Here is a 22,327-nt window from a genome sequence, read left to right on the forward strand (position 1 = left end):
AAAAAGAAAAGATCCTAAGTGAAATTAGACCTTAGTGAAAAAGCACTTGTCCAATGCACTACCCATTCACAATGTTAACTTTCAAAAGTCAAAAACCCAAGCAGAGCAAAGCCACACAAGAGAGACCATTAAGGACTTAGAAGTTCAAATAAGGCTTACATTTGGAGAAACATCTATTTTTCATGCCTGTTCAAACTGCAAATCCAAATGCTGAACTCTGTTCCCTTCATTTATAGTAACATTAGCCTAAGGGCATGTGTAAAAAGCATTTTCAAGGAGCATGACTCTTATTCCAAATGTAGAACATAACACAGGATTTAATACTTCAGATTTTTAGGGCTACAACAAAGGAACTGACTGCAGCTCACAGCCATCATGCTTCATGTCCCCATACAAGCAGGAAAATACACCAAACTTGTGTATGAAGTGTCTGGTGATCTCAGGGCTTTTCTGAGCCAGAACTAGGCAAACTACAAAAAATCCACCATGAACTGCAGCGCCCTAAAAGGCCAGAGTATCCCAGCAGCTTCAAATATGATGCTCAAGCAGTCTCCTGGATAGATGACCTCCACACATAGTTAACACTGTACCTCCTGGTTTGATCCATCCCATTTTGCTCGGCTGATTGAGTCAGTGCTAACATCTGTCCAGTACACATAGTCATCCTTTGAGTCCCAGTCTAGAGCCACAGCACTGCGAACATCAGCAAGGGGGATGACATCATCTGACAGGTCATCAGTGTCAAAGCTGATCCGACGGATGTCCATCCTTCGGGCAAAAAGCAGGAACTTGTCAAGACCTGATCAAAGGTCGAAAGGTCTTCTTTTAATTTCTCTAAGTTCAACAACACAGTGATAGACAGACAATTCCCTGATATATCCACAATCTTAACCACCTATATAATTTCTCATTGGCAAATCTTTGGTCCTTTTTCTTTAACTGGAAGTAAAACATCACTGGGAGAGGATGCGTGGGGTGGATGGGCAAGGGGGAACAGAGTACTTGTGAGCTCTCTCCTGGAGGGTAACCTATGCTGAGAGAACAAAGCCATATTCTTCAAAGAATGGCACAGACCTCCCTCCAGATGAAATAGCTATTTGAAAATAGCTCTTGAGAATCTAGGAGATAGTTGGTCTACTTCTTTCACTTGGTTGCAAACAAAGAGAAACTGCACCAATGAAGGGTGAATTTTTTGTCCATTAGTGACACAGCTCTTATGGGAGCTTCAGGGAGACAATCAGCTGTGTGACAGGCAGCACAGTGTCAACAGCAGCCTGAAATAAGGATCCAAGGATGGAGTTTCTCTGTATCCCCACCCATAAAGCCTAGTGAGGGCAATGAGAATGCACAACAGCGGATGCATCAAAAAGGCGAAGCATCCTCTGGTGGGACCTTAATACTTCTAACTCAGTCTACTCAGCTGCATCTCCTTGGAAGCAAGTGCTGCTGATGCTTACTCCCACTGCCAACCCTCTGCCACCCACCGAACATCTGAGCATGCAGACTGTGGTCCCACCTCACTTACTCTGGGCACAGGCATGGCTGCTGGTCTTGCGAAAGCCTGTGGGGCAGGCACAGGTGTAATCCTTGCTGCTTGGCAGGCAGAGGTGAGTACAGCCCCCATTGTTGTCCCCACAACGGTTTCTCCCTGCTCAAGTAGTCAAACAGAAAAACAACCACGCATAAAACAAAGAGTAACAAAAAGAGGAAAAACATCAGCTGAGGTGTCAAAACCCACAAGGATATGGTAACTCATCTACCCAGAAATTAATTGACAATAAGGAAACGTATAACAGAGCTCAAGCACCGCTTGGACAATGCTCTCAGGCACATGGTGTGACTCTCAGGGATGTCCTATGCAGGGCTAAGAGTTGTACTCGATGATCCTTGTGGGTCCCTTCCAACTCAGCATATTCTGTGATTCTGTATAAACTAAAGTACTAACTCTATTTTTAGGGCTCAATTTTAAAATAAATTTAAATAAATCCACTTCTAGAGCAGATTATGGCAATTGAAGAGGAATCAGTCATTACTATGATCACTTATGAGCTTTTGCCCCCTCCCAAAACAGCTCTTGCATAAACAAGCCCCAGGTATTTCCTACTGAAAGGCCTCCACCCCCGGTGTCAGCAGGGGGAGCTGCGGTAACACCCAACTCCGATTTACCGGGGCTGAACGATCTCAGCAGAACTGCCAGTGGAGCCAGTTCTGCAACAGCCCTGGGCACAGGCAGGGATGTGTCGACACACATGTAGCGAGTTCAGCCTCACGTGTGGATGATCAACAGGGTGATGGGTGCCTGCAGGTCTTCTAGTGGCTCAACTGGGTCTCTACCCTCACTGCAGTTACCTGCTGGCTGACGCTGAGGATGAAGTGTGTGGATGTCCATAGGGAAGTGGAGCTTGTTGCGGATGATCTCCTGGTTCTTGCCTGTGAATTTGTTGGCACTGTTGATGCTCTTGGTGTGCCAGTCTGTCCAGTACAGACTGTCCTCAAACACGGTGATAGCAAATGGGTGCGGGAGCCCTGTAAAAGACATCCAGTACAGGGATATAATCAGGTCTAACACGACTCGGGCTAGCAGGGAGACAAGGGAAAGCTCTTTCCACTGCCCCTTAGGCTTTACTACAGTCAACCTGCTCAAATACACTTTACACTAATATAACAGACAATTCCTCTCTGCTATCATATAACCACAGAATCACAGAATGTTAAGGGTTGGAAGAGACCTTAAAGATCATCTAGTACCAACCCCCCCACCATGGGCAGGGACATATTCCACTAGACCAGGTTGCTCAAGGCCTTATTCAACCTGGCTTTGAACACTGCCAGGGTTGGGGTATCCACAGCCTCTCTGGGCAATATGTTCCAGTGTCTAACCACCTTCACGGTAAAAAATATCTTCCTAATATCTAACCTAAATTTCCCCTCTTTCAATTTGTATCCATTACTCCTTGCCCTATCACTACAGTTCCTGGTGAAGAGTCCCTCTCTGGCTTCCCGGTAGGCCCTCTTCAGGTCCTGGAAGACTGCAAACAGTTTCCACGCAACCTTCTCTTCTCCAGGCTGGACAGCCCCAACTTCCTCAGCCTGTCTTCGCAGGGGAGGTGCTCCAATCCTCTTATCAACTTTGTGGTCCTCCTCTGGACTTGCCCCAACAGTTCCATGTCCTTCCTATGTTGGAGACATCAGAACTTATGCAGCACTCCAGGTGGGGTTTCACAAGAGCAGAGTAGACAGCGAGAATCACCTCCTTCAACCTGCTGGCCACACTCCTTTTGATGAGGCCACTGATAACTGGGTAGCAAACCCTATCCCTCAGTGGTGGCAGAATTCATTTCACAGTGAAAGAGCAGGAGACAAGCACGGAAGCAGGAGCCAGTGTCTCTGAAACTCAGAGTAGCACTGTGCTACTCCACTGTCTTTACTGCAGAGAGCACTCTCCGTACATAGCCCTTTTACTCACCTTGGCTAATAACAGCCTTCCTGTTCCGCCCATCGAGGTCAGCCCTCTCAATGACATGATGTTTGGCATCCACCCAGTACATTCGATGTCCTGCATAGTCAATAGTCAGTCCATTGGGCCAGAAGAGATGTGTATCCGCAATGATGCGACGGTTAGAGCCATCCATATTGGAATACTCAATACGGGGCGTGTTGCCCCAGTCAGTCCAGTAGATAGTACTGGAGGAGGCAGAGAGAGACAGGCTAGAAAACTCATGGCTCACATACTGCACCCAGCATCACTCCCTATCAGGACAAAACAATCAGTCCTGTGACCTTGAGCATGACACTGGGTCACAGCCATGGGAGAAGTGACGGCCAGCAAAGTAACAACCAGCACTTTCAAGCCGGTGAAAGCTGAAGGACCCAGAGTAGGATTAAGGCTCTGAAGGCTCCCAGTACTGCCAGGTTCCCCAAACTCACAGTACCAAATGAAGGCTTGAGCCCAGAGGCAACCCTTGTGACCAAGAATGGGGTTTTCAATGCTCACTTGGAAGCACATGCATGGAGGGCTCACTGGGGTCCTACATTTTCACTTACCCCTCCATAGGATGCAGGGCAATTGCTCGTGGCTTCTCCAGATTCTGCCACAAAAGCACTTTCCTGTGAGTGCCATCCAAGTTTGCTACTTCAATTCGAGATGTCCCAGAGTCTGTCCAGTATAATTTGTCATGGATCCAGTCAATAGCAAGTCCACCTATCTCCAAGAGAGAATTAAGCACAGAATGAAACCATGCATCAGCACAGAAAAATAGTTCCCTTTTTCTCTCCACTTCAGAAGAAGCCCAGTTCAGTCCTCCTGCCAGCCAAGATTAACTCCAGTGGGACACTCATCTTAGACCTATTCCATCCAACCCATACCCTTGCTCAAGGGGATTCACTTAATTTTGTATGCTGGGTACCCATTTTTCTCCACTCACCCACCCCAGGCTGTTGCTTTTTTTGTGGTGACGCACCTGGGCTCTCCAGCCCTGTGGAAACCACCTCTTCCACATTGCTCCCATTCAGATTGGCTCTCATGATGCGATCAAGCGTGACATCAGACCAAAACACCAGCTCCTTGCTGTGGTGGAAGTCAAGGGCAATGGCATTTTCCAGGTTGTTCAGGAGCAGCGTATACTCTGAGCGATGAGGCAACACTTGTCGGATATCAATTCGATTGGCAAAGAGCAGCACTGGCTCTGGCCCTAAGAATACACGGAAGGACAGCATTAGAGTATTTTACAGCATTTGACAAGGTCCTGTCTACCATTCCCTCTGCACCAAGTCCCAGAAAATAGTTTTGCAGTACTGGCAGCAAGAAATCAACCCCCAAATGCAAAACACTTCAGAGAGCTGTTTCCACATCCTCAACAACTCAAAGATGAGCAGTTTTAAACCTTTTGGCAAACATTAACTCAGCAAGAAGTAATCATTCCAGGTTCCACCTAAGCCGCCTCATCTCTGAAACCATACCACTAGGCAGCCATTTGGCAGCTGGACAACAGTGGCTTTTTTCCTATATCCATCTACTAGCCATACAAACACATGCTCTACTACATCTTCTACCACAGACAGGACACAGCTGAAATCTGCCCAAGGCAGATATAAACTCAGCAGGTACTTCCACAGCAGAGAAAAAAACCCCAAAACAGTATCAACATCCTAACATCTTAAGACTTTAAATGAAATTTCTAATTCCTCAGCTCCTACATTAGAGGAATAAATTAAACAAGTGTATAGACGTCCTTAAAAAAAAGGCAGATGTCCACACAGCAGCCATTCACATCATTCAGGATTGGTGACCAGCATCAAAGGTCAAACCACAGGGAGGTGTGACATAACATCACTGACTGGAAAGGTTAAGACACTTTCTAAAGAGATACAGAAAGCTGGTTTTGTCCCAGGGTCTGGGTCACCAGGAATGACAAGGGACTAGGAAAAGAAGTTAAGGGGGCTCTTCTGCTGACAGGGAAAGGAAAAAGTAGTCAAAAATCACACAAAATTTTCACAGGTATTCACCAACAACCTGGGCATATCTAATACAAATCCTTTTGCTCACATGTTGGCTTGTTGTACAGCACAATGCTGCCAATAAAGCATTAGAGACATAATTATGAGAACTGGACCAACACACACACCCCCAGTTATGTTGGCAGGTTGAACTCCCCTTTACCTAGAGCTTTGCAGCTACGCTTGTCAGGTCGCAGCTCGTAGCCTTGCTCACACCAGCACTGGAAGCCTCCTTCACTGTTGGTACAGCCTTGGCTGCAGTAACCTTCCTCAGCACATTCATTCACATCTGCGTGTTACAGAGAAAGGGAGAATGTTACCATCACATAGATCATCAACAAAGCAGGCAATCTCATCTATAGCTTGCTTAATGCTTTCACACTCTGATTTGTGCCCTGTCACAGCCATCAATTTCAGACATATCAAAGCAGTAGGGAGGAGGCTACTGCTCCAAAAACCCACCTTGGCATGATCGGCCATCTTCCAGGAGCCTGTAACCTGTGTGGCAAGTGCACTGCACCATCCCTCGTACCATCTGGCACTTCTGAGCACAGCCACCATTGTTCACATTGCAGTTCTCCTCCCCTGTTCGTGGACCTGCAAAAGGAACATGTGAAGATAACTGAGCTGAAACCACAAGGCAGCTGCTTTTGGCCTCAGCTGTTAGGCAGCAGCCACCCTTCAAACCAGGCTGAGCGAGAAAGAGAGGACACAGGCTGTGCTGGAAGTTTCCTCTTCACAATCAGAGCTCTCCTCTGCAGGCCACTACTAAACCAGACAACAGAGCTCAGAATAACATGTTTTTAGGAATCACTGTCTCTGCAGACAAACAGTGATATCTGAGATCATAATCTTCTCCTCATTATTCCTTGTGTGCAGCCTGTAACCAGCAAAACCACAAAGGTCTTTTTCCTCAGTCTTCAACTCTCTCCCATTATCACAGTCCAGCTTTCTTTCTTACACACATTCTTCAGTAACAACAGACTGACTCCCATACATTACAGTGCCTCCATTTGTGTTTAAGACTGAACTTGAGAGGACTTACGGCAGTTTTGATGTGGGCTCTCATCACTGCCATCTTCACAATCATTTGCTCCATTGCACAGCTTCCTCTGGCCAATACAGCGCCCATTCCCACACAGGAACTGGTCTGAGGCACACTGAGGGGTGCCTGCAATAGAAGGAGGGGAAAGTAGCACACCACAGCTTACTGCCACGGTGAAGAAAAGGATACAGAACATTTTATAAGATTTGTTACAAGCTTTTCATATGAACACAAATCCATGAATTCCTCTTTCTTTGAATTCAGCTCATCTCACATAACTTACTGTTCCACCTATCTTTATGCTGATTTGCAGGCCTGCAAACTCTCCTCCAGTCTGAGTCCACTGTTGTTTTACTGTGAAGTTCAGCTAATTAGTTTCTCTCAGAATGACCGGAAGGTCCTGGCATAGCTCCCTTTGGTTCCAGATTCTACAATCTTACTCAGTGTGTAAAAAGGAAGTCAGTTCTTCACTTTAATCATCTGATCTGTCACCCTAGCATGGCTATGGATCTTAAACCTGCCTAGGGAGGAGCATCTTGTCCAGCCCTAACTGCACTGTGCTGGACTTGGAATGATATTTACATGCATCCTTAAAATCTGAGCTCAGGCAACAGGATTTCACACAAGCTACACGCTTAAACTTCTGCTGTTGGCACAGAGACTGTACAGAATTCTTGTAAGTAAAGTAATACTGTTTGTAGGCACTTTACCAATCTTATTATTTCTTCAGCAATAACTGCACTGTCCTGTTGCCTCTTATTTTTTGTACCTCTTAAACTGACTTGGTTAGCAGTTCCCAAATCATCACCCTCTGATAATCTTAGGAAGATAACAGGACAATACAGTTACCAGCAAAGAAACAATAAGACTGGCAGACTGCATGTAAGCAGCATGGAAAAGGGTAGTTGTGAGATTAACAAGTACAGTTAAGAACTAATGGACACCCCAACTGGGAACATAAAACCAAATCACATGCAGATTCACTTTCCAGAGCACAGAAATACTTAATATGAAGGATGATGAAAATTGGACTTCATTTGTCATATTGCACATAAAGATCCTTACTTACATCAGTTGATCACCTAGTATTTTAGGAGTCTTCTCTCTGTGGCCAATAAAAATACAATTCTTTTCTAAAACTAAGAGGATTTTACCTCTTGCTACAGACGTTGGGACATCACACTATGTCACTTAGATGAGTCAATACACATTCTGCTTGGAAGTCTCAATTTAATTTTTACCTCCTGACTGTCACCACAGACCTAAAGCAGAACTGCACAACTAACCTTACAGTAACAATAGCTGTACTCAACCACCTTGGGATTGGTTTGAGGTGGAAAAGTTGAATTTCAGGCTCTGGAAGCTTGACTTGGCTTCTGGGTGGCAACTGTTCTTTCAGTACCTCTAAGTACTTTTTTTATCAGGATGAGAAAACAGGGTTACCAGTTGGTCTTTAAGTACAATTGCTTTTTCCAGGATCACCACACTGATGCTCATGACAGCTGACCAATCTGAAGCAGCTGCTCTCAAATGGCTACAAAGTGTGCCTGTCCAGGTCCTCTGACCTTAGCTATCCTTGTAGAACATTCACGCTTCGCTCCGCAACAGCCCACCCCAAAACAAGAGGTACAGTTCCACAAATCCATTTTGTCACCTCTAGATTCTGTTTAGAATACACTGATCCAGCAGGGTCAATACACCTAGCTGGGCTCCACTCACTAGGATAAATGGATGGACCAATACACACTATTGCTCAGCAAGGCCTTTAGGCATCCTGAAGGCTTTAAGGAAAAGAGAAGATTCTAGACATTCCTTGAATCCTACCACAACACTAGAGTCTGTTGAAACTCTCCATTTCTCTATAACCATTATCACACAAAAGAATGGCAATATGTGAAATGATTACCAGAAAAAGTGACTCCTGAGCAAACATCTAAGGGGAAAGCTGACACCCTTAACCTCTAAAACAAAGGCTTTACTCTTCCCTTCCACTAAACATCCTTTTTGATCACATTGCCTGCTAGAATTGCTCCGCAATTTCAGAGCTCTGTGGTAATCCACAGTGTAGGGATAGGATAGGAAGACAGAGGGATCTGATACTTGATCAGAAAATACCATCATCTAAGTTAATTCAAGCACACAGACTTGCACAAGTTTGCAAGTTTGCAAACATGTAAGACAGACCACAAATCCCATTCTTTAGGAAGGGCAGAAACTCTAGGCTGAACTCACTGAAGCAATCCAAAAGAGACTTCACCACCTATTACCTTTAGGATGGAAATATTAGCTATTAAGCAGTAAGGCAGCAGGCCAAACCTGTGTTCTCACAGTTCTCCTCGTCACTGTTGTCGGAGCAGTCATCTTCCCCATCACAACGCCAGGACAGACGGACACAGCGCCCTGACTTACAGCGGAACTGGTCAGCTGTGCACATAGATGTAGCTGAGGGACCAGAAAAGCAAAAAGGATCAGAAGTGACCCAATTACAAAGCTAAGAGTCCCAAACACTCTTTTGCATCCACAGAAACTGAATGCTTCCACCAGTTTCCAGCACTCACTGCAGTTCCTCTCATCTGACTGGTCATCACAGTCAAAGTCTCCATCACACCTCCAGCCAGCATTAATGCACAAGCCACTGTTGCACATGAACTCTCCAGAGCGACAAGGCTGGTGAGATGCTGCAGAAATGATAAAAAATATAAAGAACAAACTCAGACCAAGGTAACATCCTCAAAGCTCCTCAGTACCCCTTCCCCTCCATTATTATGAAATTTAGTCCCGAATAAATTTCTCCCAGAAACTACTTTATCCTGTAAGCAGAAGTGCACTAACTACAGAGTTCTCATCGCTATTCTCACTTTCGAGAGTTAAAAAAATCCTAATAATGAAAGAGCCAGCTTATGTGTGAACAATCAGATCGCTGTCTACACTGCAACTCCTCTCCAGCCAATGCAAAATCCATTTAGGTTTGCAACTCAGATGCTTGGACCAGCACATCACCCTGCACTAACTTACAGCAGTCAGATTCATCAGACCAGTCCCCGCAGTCATCGTCACCATCACAGTGGTAGATGTCCAAGATGCAGCGTCCATATGCACACTGGAACTCCTCCAAGCTGCAGGTGGCAGCTGGAACATCTGATGCTAACAAGAGAATCAAAGAAAAAATGTATGAGGTGACAGGGTACAATCCAGTTTAGAAGCAACCTTCTCAGTCCAATAATGGACTAGCGAGTATTCAATGGAAGTGGGTTAGAAATTACTAGCCATTGTTGCATATCTCTGCATGGCTTGTATTACTGAGAGGAACTTGAATGCTGCTTTTGCTTCACCGAAAAGCAGGTTAAACGTATATATAAAGACATCCATGCAGACAATTCACTAAAAATAATTTTAAAAAAAGTTACACAGGATGTTAGTCTATAAACATTTAACTTTTCAAGAGCCATTAAATTCTAGAGATGCAAACAGTTATGAATAAGGAAGAGGATCCAAGAGTGTCACGTTCTATCTTATACTTGAAACACTATGTATTAGTAACCTTCACAAAGTGTTTAAATTGCTTATTAAATCTGAAAAGGGTAGATACAGAAATAGATGGAAAAACAGAGACACCTTTTGGGGTAGCTCTGTATTAAGGATTGAGGCATGTCAGAATGCAGCGTTAAAGTAGGGAGTGATTCCTTTAGAATTTTAACAAAAATAAGCACTAGAGGACCAAAGGAAGGAAGCAAGCAGCAAGATGCCCAGGTCTGCGCCTGACCTTTGAGGATTTCCCCCTCCCTTTCCTCTCAAGCTCTCACCAAAACAACCATGCCTTTTCAGTAAGGAACACTGCCAGAGAGATGACCCTGGGCGAAGCCCAACAGACTCATGGTCAAGGATTTGCCTACTGTTCTCTGTCCAGCAGTACACTAAGTGGGAAGGGATGGAAAATATTCTGAGTCCCACACAACAGAATCTGACACCTCTTCTCATACTCTCTGGAGAATGAAATGTATATTTCAGGCATACAAGTCTCCCAACTGAAAAGCTCTGCAAATAAATTTATTAAACAAAAGATAAAAGAAAGACTGAAAAGAAAGAATAGTCTGGGAAGTGAACTACATCTGTCTCTCCAACCTGAAGTAGTTGGCAGAGCCTGAAGAGCTTTAATTCAATGAGTGTCCAGCAGCTGGATACGAAAATGTGTGTTCATGTGTGCCTCACCAAAGGAGTCTGAAAGCAGTGTTTGGGTCTCCTTGAGGAGAAAATGAATTCAGTGACTTAAATTATCATGCTGTATTATTCAGTTATAACACACACATCCCCAAAAGAAAAAGAAAGAAAAAAAACCACAAAAAAAACCACCAGTGCAGTTCCACCTTGATGAATGATAAGCATGACTGGAGATAAGGAAAAGATGACAACCACATGGATGAAGATAAAAGAACAGGAAGTAGCGAAACTGAGCTTCTTAGCAAGTTACTTAAAATGCCTTACGGAGACAAATGCCAGCCAGGACTGAAGTAGCATTCCACCTCAGAGAAGCAGGGGCACCAGTCCTGGGGTGCTCTTCCACTCCTATAGGAGGCAATGTTGGATCATCTCCCCTCCCTTCCCGACTGTCTATCCATGGCCTTTGGTGAAGTGACAGGCAAGGGAACGAGAAAGGGAGAGGGGAAAAGGAGAGGGAAAGAGGTTCCCTTTCTCCTAGAGCCCTTTCCTGGCTCAGAAATGTTTGCAGCCCCTGGCTTCCTGCCAACTCATTATCTGGAGAGATAAAAGACAACTCCCCCATGTATCCACTCCCCCTGCCCTTCAGGAGATGATGGCCCTGATCCCCCTCCCAGAGCCTTTTGAAGTTTCCTGCTATCTAGAACAAATTCTGCAAAATGCTCTCAAAGGAGAGCAGGGTGGGGGAAGGGACCACTGCAAGTTCCAGATACAGACAGCATTCACTGACACAGAAGACAGGCAGTGTGGGTCAGGAAGGGACACAAACTCCTGTCCCACTTGCTACAAGCCTGTGAAGGAGAAAATAAATGTTGTGGGTTCTCATGCCCTTCCCTTCCCCATCAGTCACTTTTTAGGCAACATCCTGCAGAAAGCATCTAAGTGAAAAGAAGCTAGGCAAGCAGGCAATCCCTGCAGTGTGCAGTACCTGAGGATGCCATCAGTAAGCAGAGCACCACCCCTCTTCCAAAATTTCAGTCAAGAGTCAGACAAGAGAAAAAAGAAGGGAATAGTTGTCTTCCCTTCCCCCCTGCCTTCCAGCTCCAACAGTTTTATATAGAGCTATCTTCAGTAAAGCATAAGCCTCCTGCTCTGACTCAAGGTCACAGCCATGAGAAGGAACAGAGAAGCAGAGAGGCATGGACAAAGTATGCCTGTGAGGTAACACAAGAGAGACACCATTCTCTTGTGCCCTCTGAGGTAGGCAGCTGAAGACAGCATAGCTGCCAGTACAGGCAGGACTAACTTGTTTTTGATCTCTGCTGCAGAAAACATGCCAAAACCCAAGACAAGTGCAGGTCCAAAAGGCTATTTCCTGTGCTTACAAAGGAAGGAGAGCACTTACGGCAATTCTCTTCATCTGAGCCATCCTTGCAGTCTGTGTCACCATCACAGAACCAGTGCTCAGCTATGCAGCTGCCGTCACTGCAACGGAACTCCTTCTCTGAGCACTTTCTCATATCTGCAGAGACAGCAATGCAAACAAAGCCTTGGCTTTTATGAGAGTACCCAGAAAATCACTGTAGCATTCTCCAGAAGTTCCTAGGGCACCCACAAACGAGACTTCTCATTAAACCATACATACCCATGTCGGGCAAGGCCTGAGCAAAACAATCATTGTTCATTTAACTGACACACAGTGCTGGATTCAAAAGGAATCCAATGGGACTTCGCAAGTCACAATGTCAAGGAATAAAAGGTCTCAAGCAATTTTCTTACCTTGCAGGTAAGCCATATAGCCTGAGATCCCAAGCAGCCAGCCCATGGAATGGAATATCCCACAAGCCCAGCCCAGAAAAACCAGCTGTGAGTGTTTACCATGCTCAAGGGATCCTAGACCTGCACAGGCTGGAGTCTGCTCAACTCCTTTTAAAATATGGGAGGGCAGTACTTACAGAACCACATTACTCACCACACTGTTCATCACTGTTGTCGCCACAGTCATTGTCACCATCACAGTGCCACAGGCTGCGGATGCAGTATCCATTCTGACATGAGAACTCATCTTCCTCACACTCCCGTGGAGCTGCAGGGACACAATGGGCATAAGGTGAAGGCAAGGCAAGAAGATTTAGCTTGCAGAACACCAAATGTGTGACATGTTACAAATCGAGCAACATTGTCCTCCAAGGACACCACAATGTTGGAGAGCCAGTTCTCCCACCAATAGCAGGAGAGCAACTGCAAAATTTCTTGAGTGTCTCTCTTCCATTCCATTCACAAGTCAACAGTACAGGTGCCTCTAAAAATTGAGAACACAGGTTGAAGGAAGTACACAGAACACAGAGACGAAGCCACCCATCCTGTGCTGGTATTCTAGCACAGCCCAAGCCAGACTCGAGATATCCCTGCACAGGAAAAAAAAAAGGCAATCTTTCCTCTTTTTAAAGGAACAAATAACTGCTAATTGTATCATATTTCCACCTTCTTTACACAACAATGCCAAAGCTGTCTTCAAAGGAAAAGAGAGGGAAAATTTGAACTTCCTCTTCTGAACACCTCAGTATTTGCAGCCTCATTCCACCCTCCTTGTCAGTCTGCTACGGAAGCTTGCCTGCAGACCAGTGAGGAAAGGAAAGGGACTGCAAAATTAGCACCCGAGGACTTCATCCAACAGAAACCCTCCTAGGGTTACTGCTAATCTAAAAAAACCCTTAGGAATCTTTTATGCACAGAACCTTGCCTTCTTCCTTTCATTAGTCTCTAAATCTTTTGGTCACACTCTTCTCTACTGTTGTCAAAGATATGAGGGCATTGCAACATTTTATGAAAAACAGAAAACCAGACACCGACCTACATACCTGTTCTTTCATTAATATATTTGAATAGACTGGACCTTAGTCCTGAGTTCCAGAGCATCACACATGATGTCAACCCCTGAACCTTGCTTCCCAGCCCTTTGCCCAAAAAGAGAGGCAAAGATCAGGGGTATACTGATCAAAAAGTGAACTGATTTCCATGCAAGGAGTGGACAGGGAATACTTTACAGCCAAGAGCTTTATTTTCACATTTCTTGAGATGGGGTTCCTTCATCAGTGTCACTCTGGAGCACCATGCACAAAACTTTTGTAGAATTCAACGGCTGCGGAGTGATGCTTACTAAGGAGCTGCGACCACCTCAACCAGAGAGCAGAACAGTTCTGCTCCCAACTGCAGCCTGATGCCAACACAGTTACAGCAAAGCTGAAGCTCCAATGCTACATAACACGCTGGTTCTCTGGCATGTGTTGCCAAGTACAGATCTGATGACTTGTGGAGAATGAAAGCTGTATCCCTGAACACCTTTTGCTAATGGAAGCCAACCACAAGTAACTCTTGTCCTCAGCACAAAGGGGAAAGGAGGGGGCTGAAAGTCAAAGACTCAGGCAAAATTTCCTCCATTTTAATAATTTGTAGAAGCACATCAGCAATGCTCACAGCTAACAGGCTACCATGGCAAATCTTCTGAGGATGGCACCTCACGTGGCAGCAGATAGTCAGTTTTCGGGGAACCTGTCTCTGTGTGGGCAATATCCTTACAGCACCTCCCTCTCCTCAAGGAGCTCTGTTTGAAGGGACAGGATGCTGGTGACAGCCCAGCACCACAGAAAAGTCAGACAGTGGAACCTGAGGCCACAGGAAGTCAGCCAGACATCCAGTTCAGTAGGATTTGGCAGGGGTTAGGTGTTTCCACAAACAGGGGAGGGCACAAAGAGCTCAGCTCAGGGAAGTGCTTCATGGGATATTAACTAGCAAGGCTGCAGGGCATAAACGGTTCTACAGCTGGATGAAGAAGCATCCCCTCCCCCAGAACAGGCAGCTAAATAGCAAACCAGGTGCCAAGACAGAAGGGCTTAGAGGTACACACCTCTGTCAGAGTCAAGATATAGCTTATTTCAAGACAGAAGTCTGATTCAGTGAATAAAGTCTTTAATTCCTGCAATAAAAAGAGTCAACTTTCTCCAGCCATGGCAGGCAGGCACTGCACCCACCCTCTTCCCTCAGAGAGGTGACTTACGGCAGTCCTGTTCATCAGAATCATCCTCACAGTCATTGTCTCCATCGCAGACCCATGACCGGCGGATACATTTTCCGTTGTCACAGTGGAAGTCCAAGGGAGAGCAAGTGGGCAGCACTGCAAGAGCAAAGAAACACCTCATGGAGCTGCAGCCAGCTTCCTTCCTGAAAGTAAAGTTCCTTCCCTCCTGAGGGAGCAGGGCTACACCTCTTAGAAACAAAAGACATAAAATTTCAAGTCATCAGGAAGAGCTGTTCCTCAGATGGGGGGGTTGGGTAGGTCTGTAGCTTGGCAGTCTCTCTTCCCCAGAGAAACACCGACCTTTCCACAATAAAGTAGTTGCTGCAATCCCCCCACTGAGTTCTTTATTTCTCTTTCATCCTTGAGCCTGCTGTCCTCCCATAACTGAACTTGTTTTATAACAAGGCAAAATTATACTATTAACATCTTACCTGCCTATTTCCGAGTGCAGTCCATCCTGTTTCTATTACACAGCAAGTTCTTTAGAGTGAGAACTATAAGAAGCAATGTTTTGGGGAACAGGACTTTACAAGGTAACATGCTATAGCACGTGTTTCAGCACGGGGACTGCCAGTTTTTTTGTCAAGAAATCTGCAAGGAGAAGCTTAGAAGCAGGAATCCTCTGCTGGGGGTAATTTGCTGTACCTCAGGTGTGGGCAACAGAATCCAAATCCTGCTAGAGGTTTCCAGAAGGGACAGAAGAAGAGGACAGGGATGGGATGATGCTTGCCTACACAGGAGTCTGTTGGCAATGGAGTGGAACCACAAATCCACAGTGTTTGAAGAGGCCTGGAGCCACAAAGCTGGAATTCAAGGGGGAGCATCAGCCCTGTTCTTCCCCTCACAGATGAGAGGAACACTCAGCCCCAGGAGGTTCATACTTTTAAGTGCTGCCAGCTGTGATAGGCAAGGGGCTGCACAAGACTGTTCCTGACAGGTGTGTTCTCCTAAGAACAACATTCGCTCTGCGATGTGAAGAGGCAAGGGCTAGAAAGGCTAGTGCCTGAAACCCTTTCATCCCAGCCCAGCTTGCCGACAGCATCTCCCATCTGTCACCAGGCAGGCCAGCCCTCCTCTGCTATGCTGCTACTCCTTCCCTTGCCAACACTCTCCTGGAGGTGGGAGTATGAAGGGAGGGAGGTGGGTAAAAGAAGAAGGTGAAGACAGCAGCCACACACAAAAGAAGAAGGATTAAATAAGGAGAACAAACAGTCACATTTTCAGCTTTTCCAGCTTTTTCAACCCACTGTTTCCCCTCAGCCCAGGACTGCTGCCAGCGTCCTATGACAGCAGCATGGATTATACTATACTGAATCATTCACTGCTCTCTATAGCAAGTCCTCCAACATATCTTGCCAAGGGACTGTCCTAAAAGCCCCCCACCATAAGAATACACTAGACTAGTGCAGCTAAATTCAGACTTGCTCTAACGTCTCTTTTTCTAACCACAAATTCAGATCATCTTCTCAGCTGTTCCTGTAGTGTGGCAGGCATAGGCATTTCTGTATCTGAGAACATCACTGCAGATGTAGCTGCTCTCAACACTCACAGAATTTGGCACTGGCCCTTAGGAAAAGGTCCCTCACATCATGTCCAGGATGTCACATGCAGATATCTATCCAGGTCATATCCAGCTTCTTCTAGGCCTCAGAGGGGTATAAAGGAGAGAGAAGCATACAAATCTGTATTTTCACCCTCCAGTTTTGACAGCACCCTGCTCTTCCAATAGCTGACCCATTTCCTTACATTGCATTTTCTCTGAGAACCCCTGTGTTGCTGCAGCAAAATGAAGAAGGAGCTTCCTCTTTTCCCCCAGGGAAGGTGGAACTGGAAAATTCTCCGCTTCCCAAACTCTGCTTCCAAACAAAACCAAGACATTTTTGGACTCAGATGGTCAATCCCACACGAGACCTCTCTTCCCCAAGCACAACTTCCATACATTGCATGCTGAGCAAACCTTCCCTGGCCTCAGCTGCAGTTTCAGGACTATGACCATCCTCCCAGTGTATGCTTTAGTGTGACTAATCACCAAAGGACTGCACAGAAGCCACCTGGAAGGGAATTTGCATGCTGACTCTCCAGGGGAGAATTCTTCAGGTTCCCAGAGGGTTAAGCCATTAGCCCTGGTTCAGATGGATACCATTATCCCACTGAACTGCTGCACCCCTTCATGAGGTAACAACACAAAATGAAATTCCACCCCTACAGGGAGCAGTTCAGCCAATTTCATACTCCTCCTAGATATAAAAATCAAGTTTCAAGCACAGGGGAGGTAGCGCAGAAGAAAGAGAGCAAAACACAAACTGCTATGAGAACCAAATGCCCAACCCAGCAGACAGCAAGTGTGTGCTAGCCAGACAACACTGGGGGTTAGGGGCAGGGGGGTGGTGTTAAATCCCCTTCTACGGGAGCATTCCTTTAAAGAAGGAAGAAAACCCACAAACCTACTTAGATAAAAAATCCCAAACTAATGAATGAGGGCTAATGTCTCATAGAGCAGAGAAACTGCCAGTGGGATCAAGGCAGGGATCCACATATAATTGGAACCTGAATTTAATAACGGTCAGAAACAGATGCTTCAAAAGAAGATTCTGCAAGAGATTCTGGGATCAGTTTCTTCCTAACCCCTTCTTCCTAGCTCTGCCTCCCCAGTCCATCATTCCTTCTTCCCATTAAAAAGCAAACAGCCTACACAGAAAATTCCTGTTTCCTTCTATTATTCTAGACATATTAGGCTTCAGTTCCACTGTACAGCCCTTTCCTCTAGGGTTGTTATTAATCAGCTCTTTTGCTGGACATTTATTACTTCATATTTTGATGCGTTTTATTCCTATGGAGTTAAAGCTGAGGGCATATCACTAGCCCAGAGTGAATGTTTAGCACAGTTGAAAATACATCAAAAGTGTTTGGAAATTTGAAGTTAGGAGGAAATTCAGAACTTAAGAGGTCACACTTAGGACACTCAAACAACCTCCACTATATTTTGTCCCGACACAATGGAGCAGCTATACAATCTGGTAAGTGTATTGCTTTAACTCATATAGCTTATTTTAAAACCCATGGTCAGAAGAAGGGCACATGGCAATACAACTGAAGCAGCAGGAACTCCTTTTGCTGACAGAGAGCAAGACCTCTTCATCTTGCTGGAGGACAAGCTGGATTAGCATCTAGAAGCCTAGAAACTGAACTCCCATATTCTCTTTCCAGCTTGATACAGATGCATGACCATGGGACAGTTCTGCCTCTTTAGCCCCCCTTCTCCCCTTATTATTTCCTAAGACAGCTGCAAGTGCTTCATAGGCATCTCTTCAACTCATGAGCAAGCAATCACAGGTTGCACTAACATGCTTTCACCACGACTCATAGAAGGATTAGGTAATGCCAACAGTAAACACACTTCAGACTCAACCCCCCTTCCCTGCTCAATTCCAGCTTGATCTCTCCATATCTATGCAAAGAAACAATATTTTCCTAAAAGAGATGAGCTAAGCTAAGTCCTAGAATGGAGTTGAAGGCAGGCAAATGCCTAGACAGACAGGGACAAACTCACCATCCCCAGGCAGAGCAGAGAGGCAGGACAGGGAGCAAGCCCAAGGAAGGGGAGCCAGTGGAAAGAGCAAGGCTGAGTAGCAACAGCTCAAGAGAACACATCTGTCAACTACCAGTGAGCAATACAAAAAGGTCTTTGAACTTCCAACCATTTCCCTGAGCTCATCCCTCTGCATGGTCACACTGGACATCATCCAAGGTTTCAGCAAAGCTATGTCTATCATAAGCCTGCTAGTCCTCCCCCCTCCCAACTCCTATTACACAGGACACTCTTTTATTGCCAAGCAGAAGGGGAAGGGGGAGGGAGGGGGAAAAGGGAAGTTTATAAGGTGAAACGCAGACTGAATCACGTCCCACTGTCCTTTGAACACTTTATCCCTATTGCCTGTGGTGAGCAGGTTGCTTTGTACCCAAGAACAGCAAGCAACCAACGTTCAGGTCTGGAACACAGTAGTTTGAACAATACTGGTTGTTTAATAAGACAAACTCTCATTCATGTGAAGAATGAGAAGTTAATTTAAAAAATAAATACAACTGAAAAAAAATAATCATACTACCTAGAGAACTGCAGCCTGACCCCCAGCTATGTCCACAACCATGCCTGTGTATGAGTACCCAGATACCCGCAAACAGAGATCTGTCTGCTGAGATCTGCAGCTCAGTGGGCAAAAAGTCCAGTAACACAAATAAAGGGTGTTAGTCCACTCTCAGAAAAAAATAGGAAACGTTGCATTTTACTAACAGATGTTTTGGAAACCCTAGTTCCAGAGTAGCATAAAATGTTTCCAATCACACTGCTGAACTATATTTGAGAATGCTGCTGGTCAAAAAAAAAAAAAAAGAAAAAGAAAGAAAAAAATTAAAAGAGTATCAGCACCCAATCTTTCACACCCCTTTGATCACAAGCACTCTGCCCGAGGGGGCACTGCATTAATTCTGATGCCTTTTAAATGAAACACACATACTCTGAGCTCAATAAAATGACAAAGTTGCAGATATGGAACTTGTGTGTTTACAAGAGAATATTGAACTCTTAACAGGAGTTCCTAATTCATAAAATTTGACGTTTAGAAATGAAGCTTCACCTGAGCCATTGCATCTGTGCTCAAGACTGGTGATTAAGTGAAGGGCAGAGGGAAAATTCTTTTAAAGTTTCCATTAATTTTAGTAAAAGACCTGTGAGATTTTTATCCTCACATCACCTCAACAGTTTTTGTTGTGGGACTGATAAGCAGGCTATACTGACAGTCCTGTTCCTGGCAAAGAAGAGACCATCTCCCAGACTTGAATGAATTGTGGCTCAACAGGAACTGTGTAGATTTCCCAGTGAGATGAGAACAGACCACTTTTAGTAATCTTTACGGTACAAGGAGTAAATTCTTCCTTCAGCCCCTTTAAATAAAAAGTATTGTACAACAGTGCATGGAGCTAAGCAAGCAACTCTGTGTCCCAAGAAGTTATCAATTTACAGGCTGGTTATGTATGATACAGATCCAAAATTCACATCAAGAAGGCTCTTCTGGGGGGATAGTTATGAGGGGATTTGATGTATTTTAGGAGAAACAGAACTATTTATGAATTATCAGGCCAAGTTTACTCAGTTGTCCTTTCACCCTTGCCACAGGAAGTAGGACTCATTCACACCATGCTGGACTTCAAAGGACATACAGGAGGGCAGAATGAAAACCATTCCTCCGCTTGCATGTGGCTTTCTTTAGGGACAGTCCAAAGTAGTCTCTGTTGGCACAAGGCAGGAAGGCAGCTGAGCTACTCTGTGCATGTGTAGCAAAGGCTTCCAAACCAGATACTGTCAGCAAGCCAGAGAGCTGACACTAGAGAAAGCCTATGAAGCTGGCATGACAGCTGGGAGGTTGCTTACTGATATTATTACTACAGCACTCTGGCTTGTAAACATGATCCAGAGCAGGAAGCAAGCATGTCATGGAATAATTGGCTTCCATCACAGCAGGGCTTCAAATTTGCAAGGAAAAGAGTTTCTGTCAAAGGTAAGCAGAGGCAGGGCTTTCCCTAAAACAATGGGAAAATACCTATGAGTGGCAGACATTCCAAGGACACCAAAACAAGTGTAAGTGTCTGGGATGTGCAGAAACAGTACCATTTGAGGAAAAACTTAGTGCAACCAACTCAGAAAGTGGTAATTTGTTTTATAGTTTGTAAAAGAACATTAAAAACTAAACAAAGGAAAATTCACCACATATTAAGAATTTATCTTGAAACTGAAAATGTCTCAAGGGAGTAAGTGTTCCCTGTGTCTGCTCTAGTTTTTCATAGCTGTAACTCCTCTCACTGCCAAGTATCTTGTTTTTCTTTTCCTTTTTTTTTTTACATCACATACACTGCATTTCAAGCTGTCATTTTAACAAAGTGACAGATTACCCATTCAAGGTTAGAAAATTGCATTAACAGAGAATTTAGTGAACTCCAATCAATTACTCAAGTACATGCAGTACTATATAGACACAGATGCAAGACTGAATCTTGACTTGCTAAACCAATTTTCACCTTTATGCCCAGCGTGTGTTTCACTCTCTTGTTTTATTAGGAGTCCAACAGTCCAGCGTCTTCCCATTCTCCTCTCTTTTTCCCAAGGAAATAGAATTTTCTCAGGAACTTGTTCTTCTTGTTGTATTGGTTTACAGTATACATATTAGTATATGATACACGGAAGGAAAGTACACCACAAAAAAGTATGGTTACAGTTTTATTCCTCTGGAAAGTTAGGACATTCACAGGAGAAAAAAAGAAAATTCTAAAACTAGCTTGTAGCAGGCCAGTGGAAAGGTGGGATTCCTTGCAAATATTTCTTTTCACTCTTCTAATCAGAGACATCTACTTGATGATATTATAATTCCTGTCTTTAAAACTCAGAGCTGCACATCCATACATTGCTGGAAAAGAATCCAGATTGTTTTAGCATCTCATTAGAGTCCATATAAGTGGTTGCACTGATTGAGATTCATAAGTCAGAATGAACCACTGGGCTAGCATGAAGACTAGCCTCATGGTTTCTGAGGAATCTCAGTAATCTTTTAACTAGGCCTTTAATATATCTGGGCCTTGTATGATGACTACATCATGACAACTCAAACCTTCAGGTCAGTATTTGTATTTAAAAGAAACTGATTGATTTCAAACCTGGTAGAAGTCAATAAATAAATACAACAGAAGTCCAAAATTTCACTCCATGAAAGCTGTGAATTTAACATTTCTATAGTATCCTTAGCCCCATTGCTTAACTTTTATTTTTGCTTTCATATTTCCACTAAATTGCACTCAAAGTACTGCTGGCTGTCAGCTGAAAAAAGTTCTCCTCTTTGTATTTTTTCTACCACAACACAATATTCAAAAAGGCAACTCATATTCTAGTCCTTCCCCTTGAGTCACTTTTCTAATCGGAATAAATGCTGCTCTTTATCGCCCCTCCTAACTTGTCAAATCTACTGTCCTTCTTGGTACATGATAGCTTACATCTCTCACTAAATTGTAGAGACCTACAGCACAAGTCATGTGAATGAGACCACAGAATTACAGAATCATCAAACTTGGAAGAGACCTTTGTCCAACTGTCAACTCAGCACCACCAAAATCACCCCTAAACCAGACCCTCAAGTGACACATACAGACGTCTCTTGAACACTTCCAGAGACAGTGACTCTACCACCTCCCTGGACAACTTATTCCAGTGCTTAATCACTCTTTCAGTGAAACATTTTTTTCTAATACCTAATCTAAATCTCCCCTGCTGCAACTTAAGGTCATTTCCTCTCCTTCTTTCACTTGACACACAGGTTAAGAGACTGACACCCGCCTCACTACAACCTACTTTCAGGTAGTTGAAGAAGGCTACAAGGTCTCTCCTGAGTCTCCTCCAGGCTAAACAACTCCAGCTCCCTCAGCTGCTTCTCCTAAGACATGCTTTCTAGACCCTTCACCAGCTTCACTGCCCTTCTCTGGACATGCTCCAGCACCTCAATGTCCTTTCT

General features: G+C 44.6%; 1 protein-coding gene across 6 annotated transcripts in view; it reads right to left on the reverse strand.

Annotated features, from left to right (window-relative positions):
• The window catches only part of LRP4 (LDL receptor related protein 4), a 95,617-nt gene that overhangs the window by 17,358 nt on the left and 55,932 nt on the right, over window positions 1-22,327 (reverse strand). For 5 of the 6 annotated variants that reach the window (XM_027641979.1, XM_027641977.1, XM_027641978.1 and 2 more), the window contains 15 exons: window positions 14,754-14,870; window positions 12,669-12,782; window positions 12,102-12,218; window positions 9,557-9,685; window positions 9,100-9,219; window positions 8,858-8,983; window positions 6,542-6,667; window positions 5,959-6,093; window positions 5,660-5,785; window positions 4,461-4,691; window positions 4,045-4,201; window positions 3,467-3,684; window positions 2,350-2,526; window positions 1,526-1,651; window positions 591-799 (listed from right to left, as the gene is read on the reverse strand). In XM_027641979.1, the coding sequence (XP_027497780.1) occupies window positions 591-799; window positions 1,526-1,651; window positions 2,350-2,526; window positions 3,467-3,684; window positions 4,045-4,201; window positions 4,461-4,691; window positions 5,660-5,785; window positions 5,959-6,093; window positions 6,542-6,667; window positions 8,858-8,983; window positions 9,100-9,219; window positions 9,557-9,685; window positions 12,102-12,218; window positions 12,669-12,782; window positions 14,754-14,870 (2,228 nt within the window). The remainder of the gene's footprint in view (window positions 1-590; window positions 800-1,525; window positions 1,652-2,349; window positions 2,527-3,466; window positions 3,685-4,044; window positions 4,202-4,460; window positions 4,692-5,659; window positions 5,786-5,958; window positions 6,094-6,541; window positions 6,668-8,857; window positions 8,984-9,099; window positions 9,220-9,556; window positions 9,686-12,101; window positions 12,219-12,668; window positions 12,783-14,753; window positions 14,871-22,327) is intronic. The other variant, XM_027641976.1, reaches the window with a different exon arrangement.

This window comes from Corapipo altera, unplaced genomic scaffold, assembly GCF_003945725.1.
Source record: "Corapipo altera isolate COAL_440 unplaced genomic scaffold, ASM394572v1 23b, whole genome shotgun sequence".
Lineage (NCBI taxonomy): Eukaryota > Metazoa > Chordata > Aves > Passeriformes > Pipridae > Corapipo > Corapipo altera.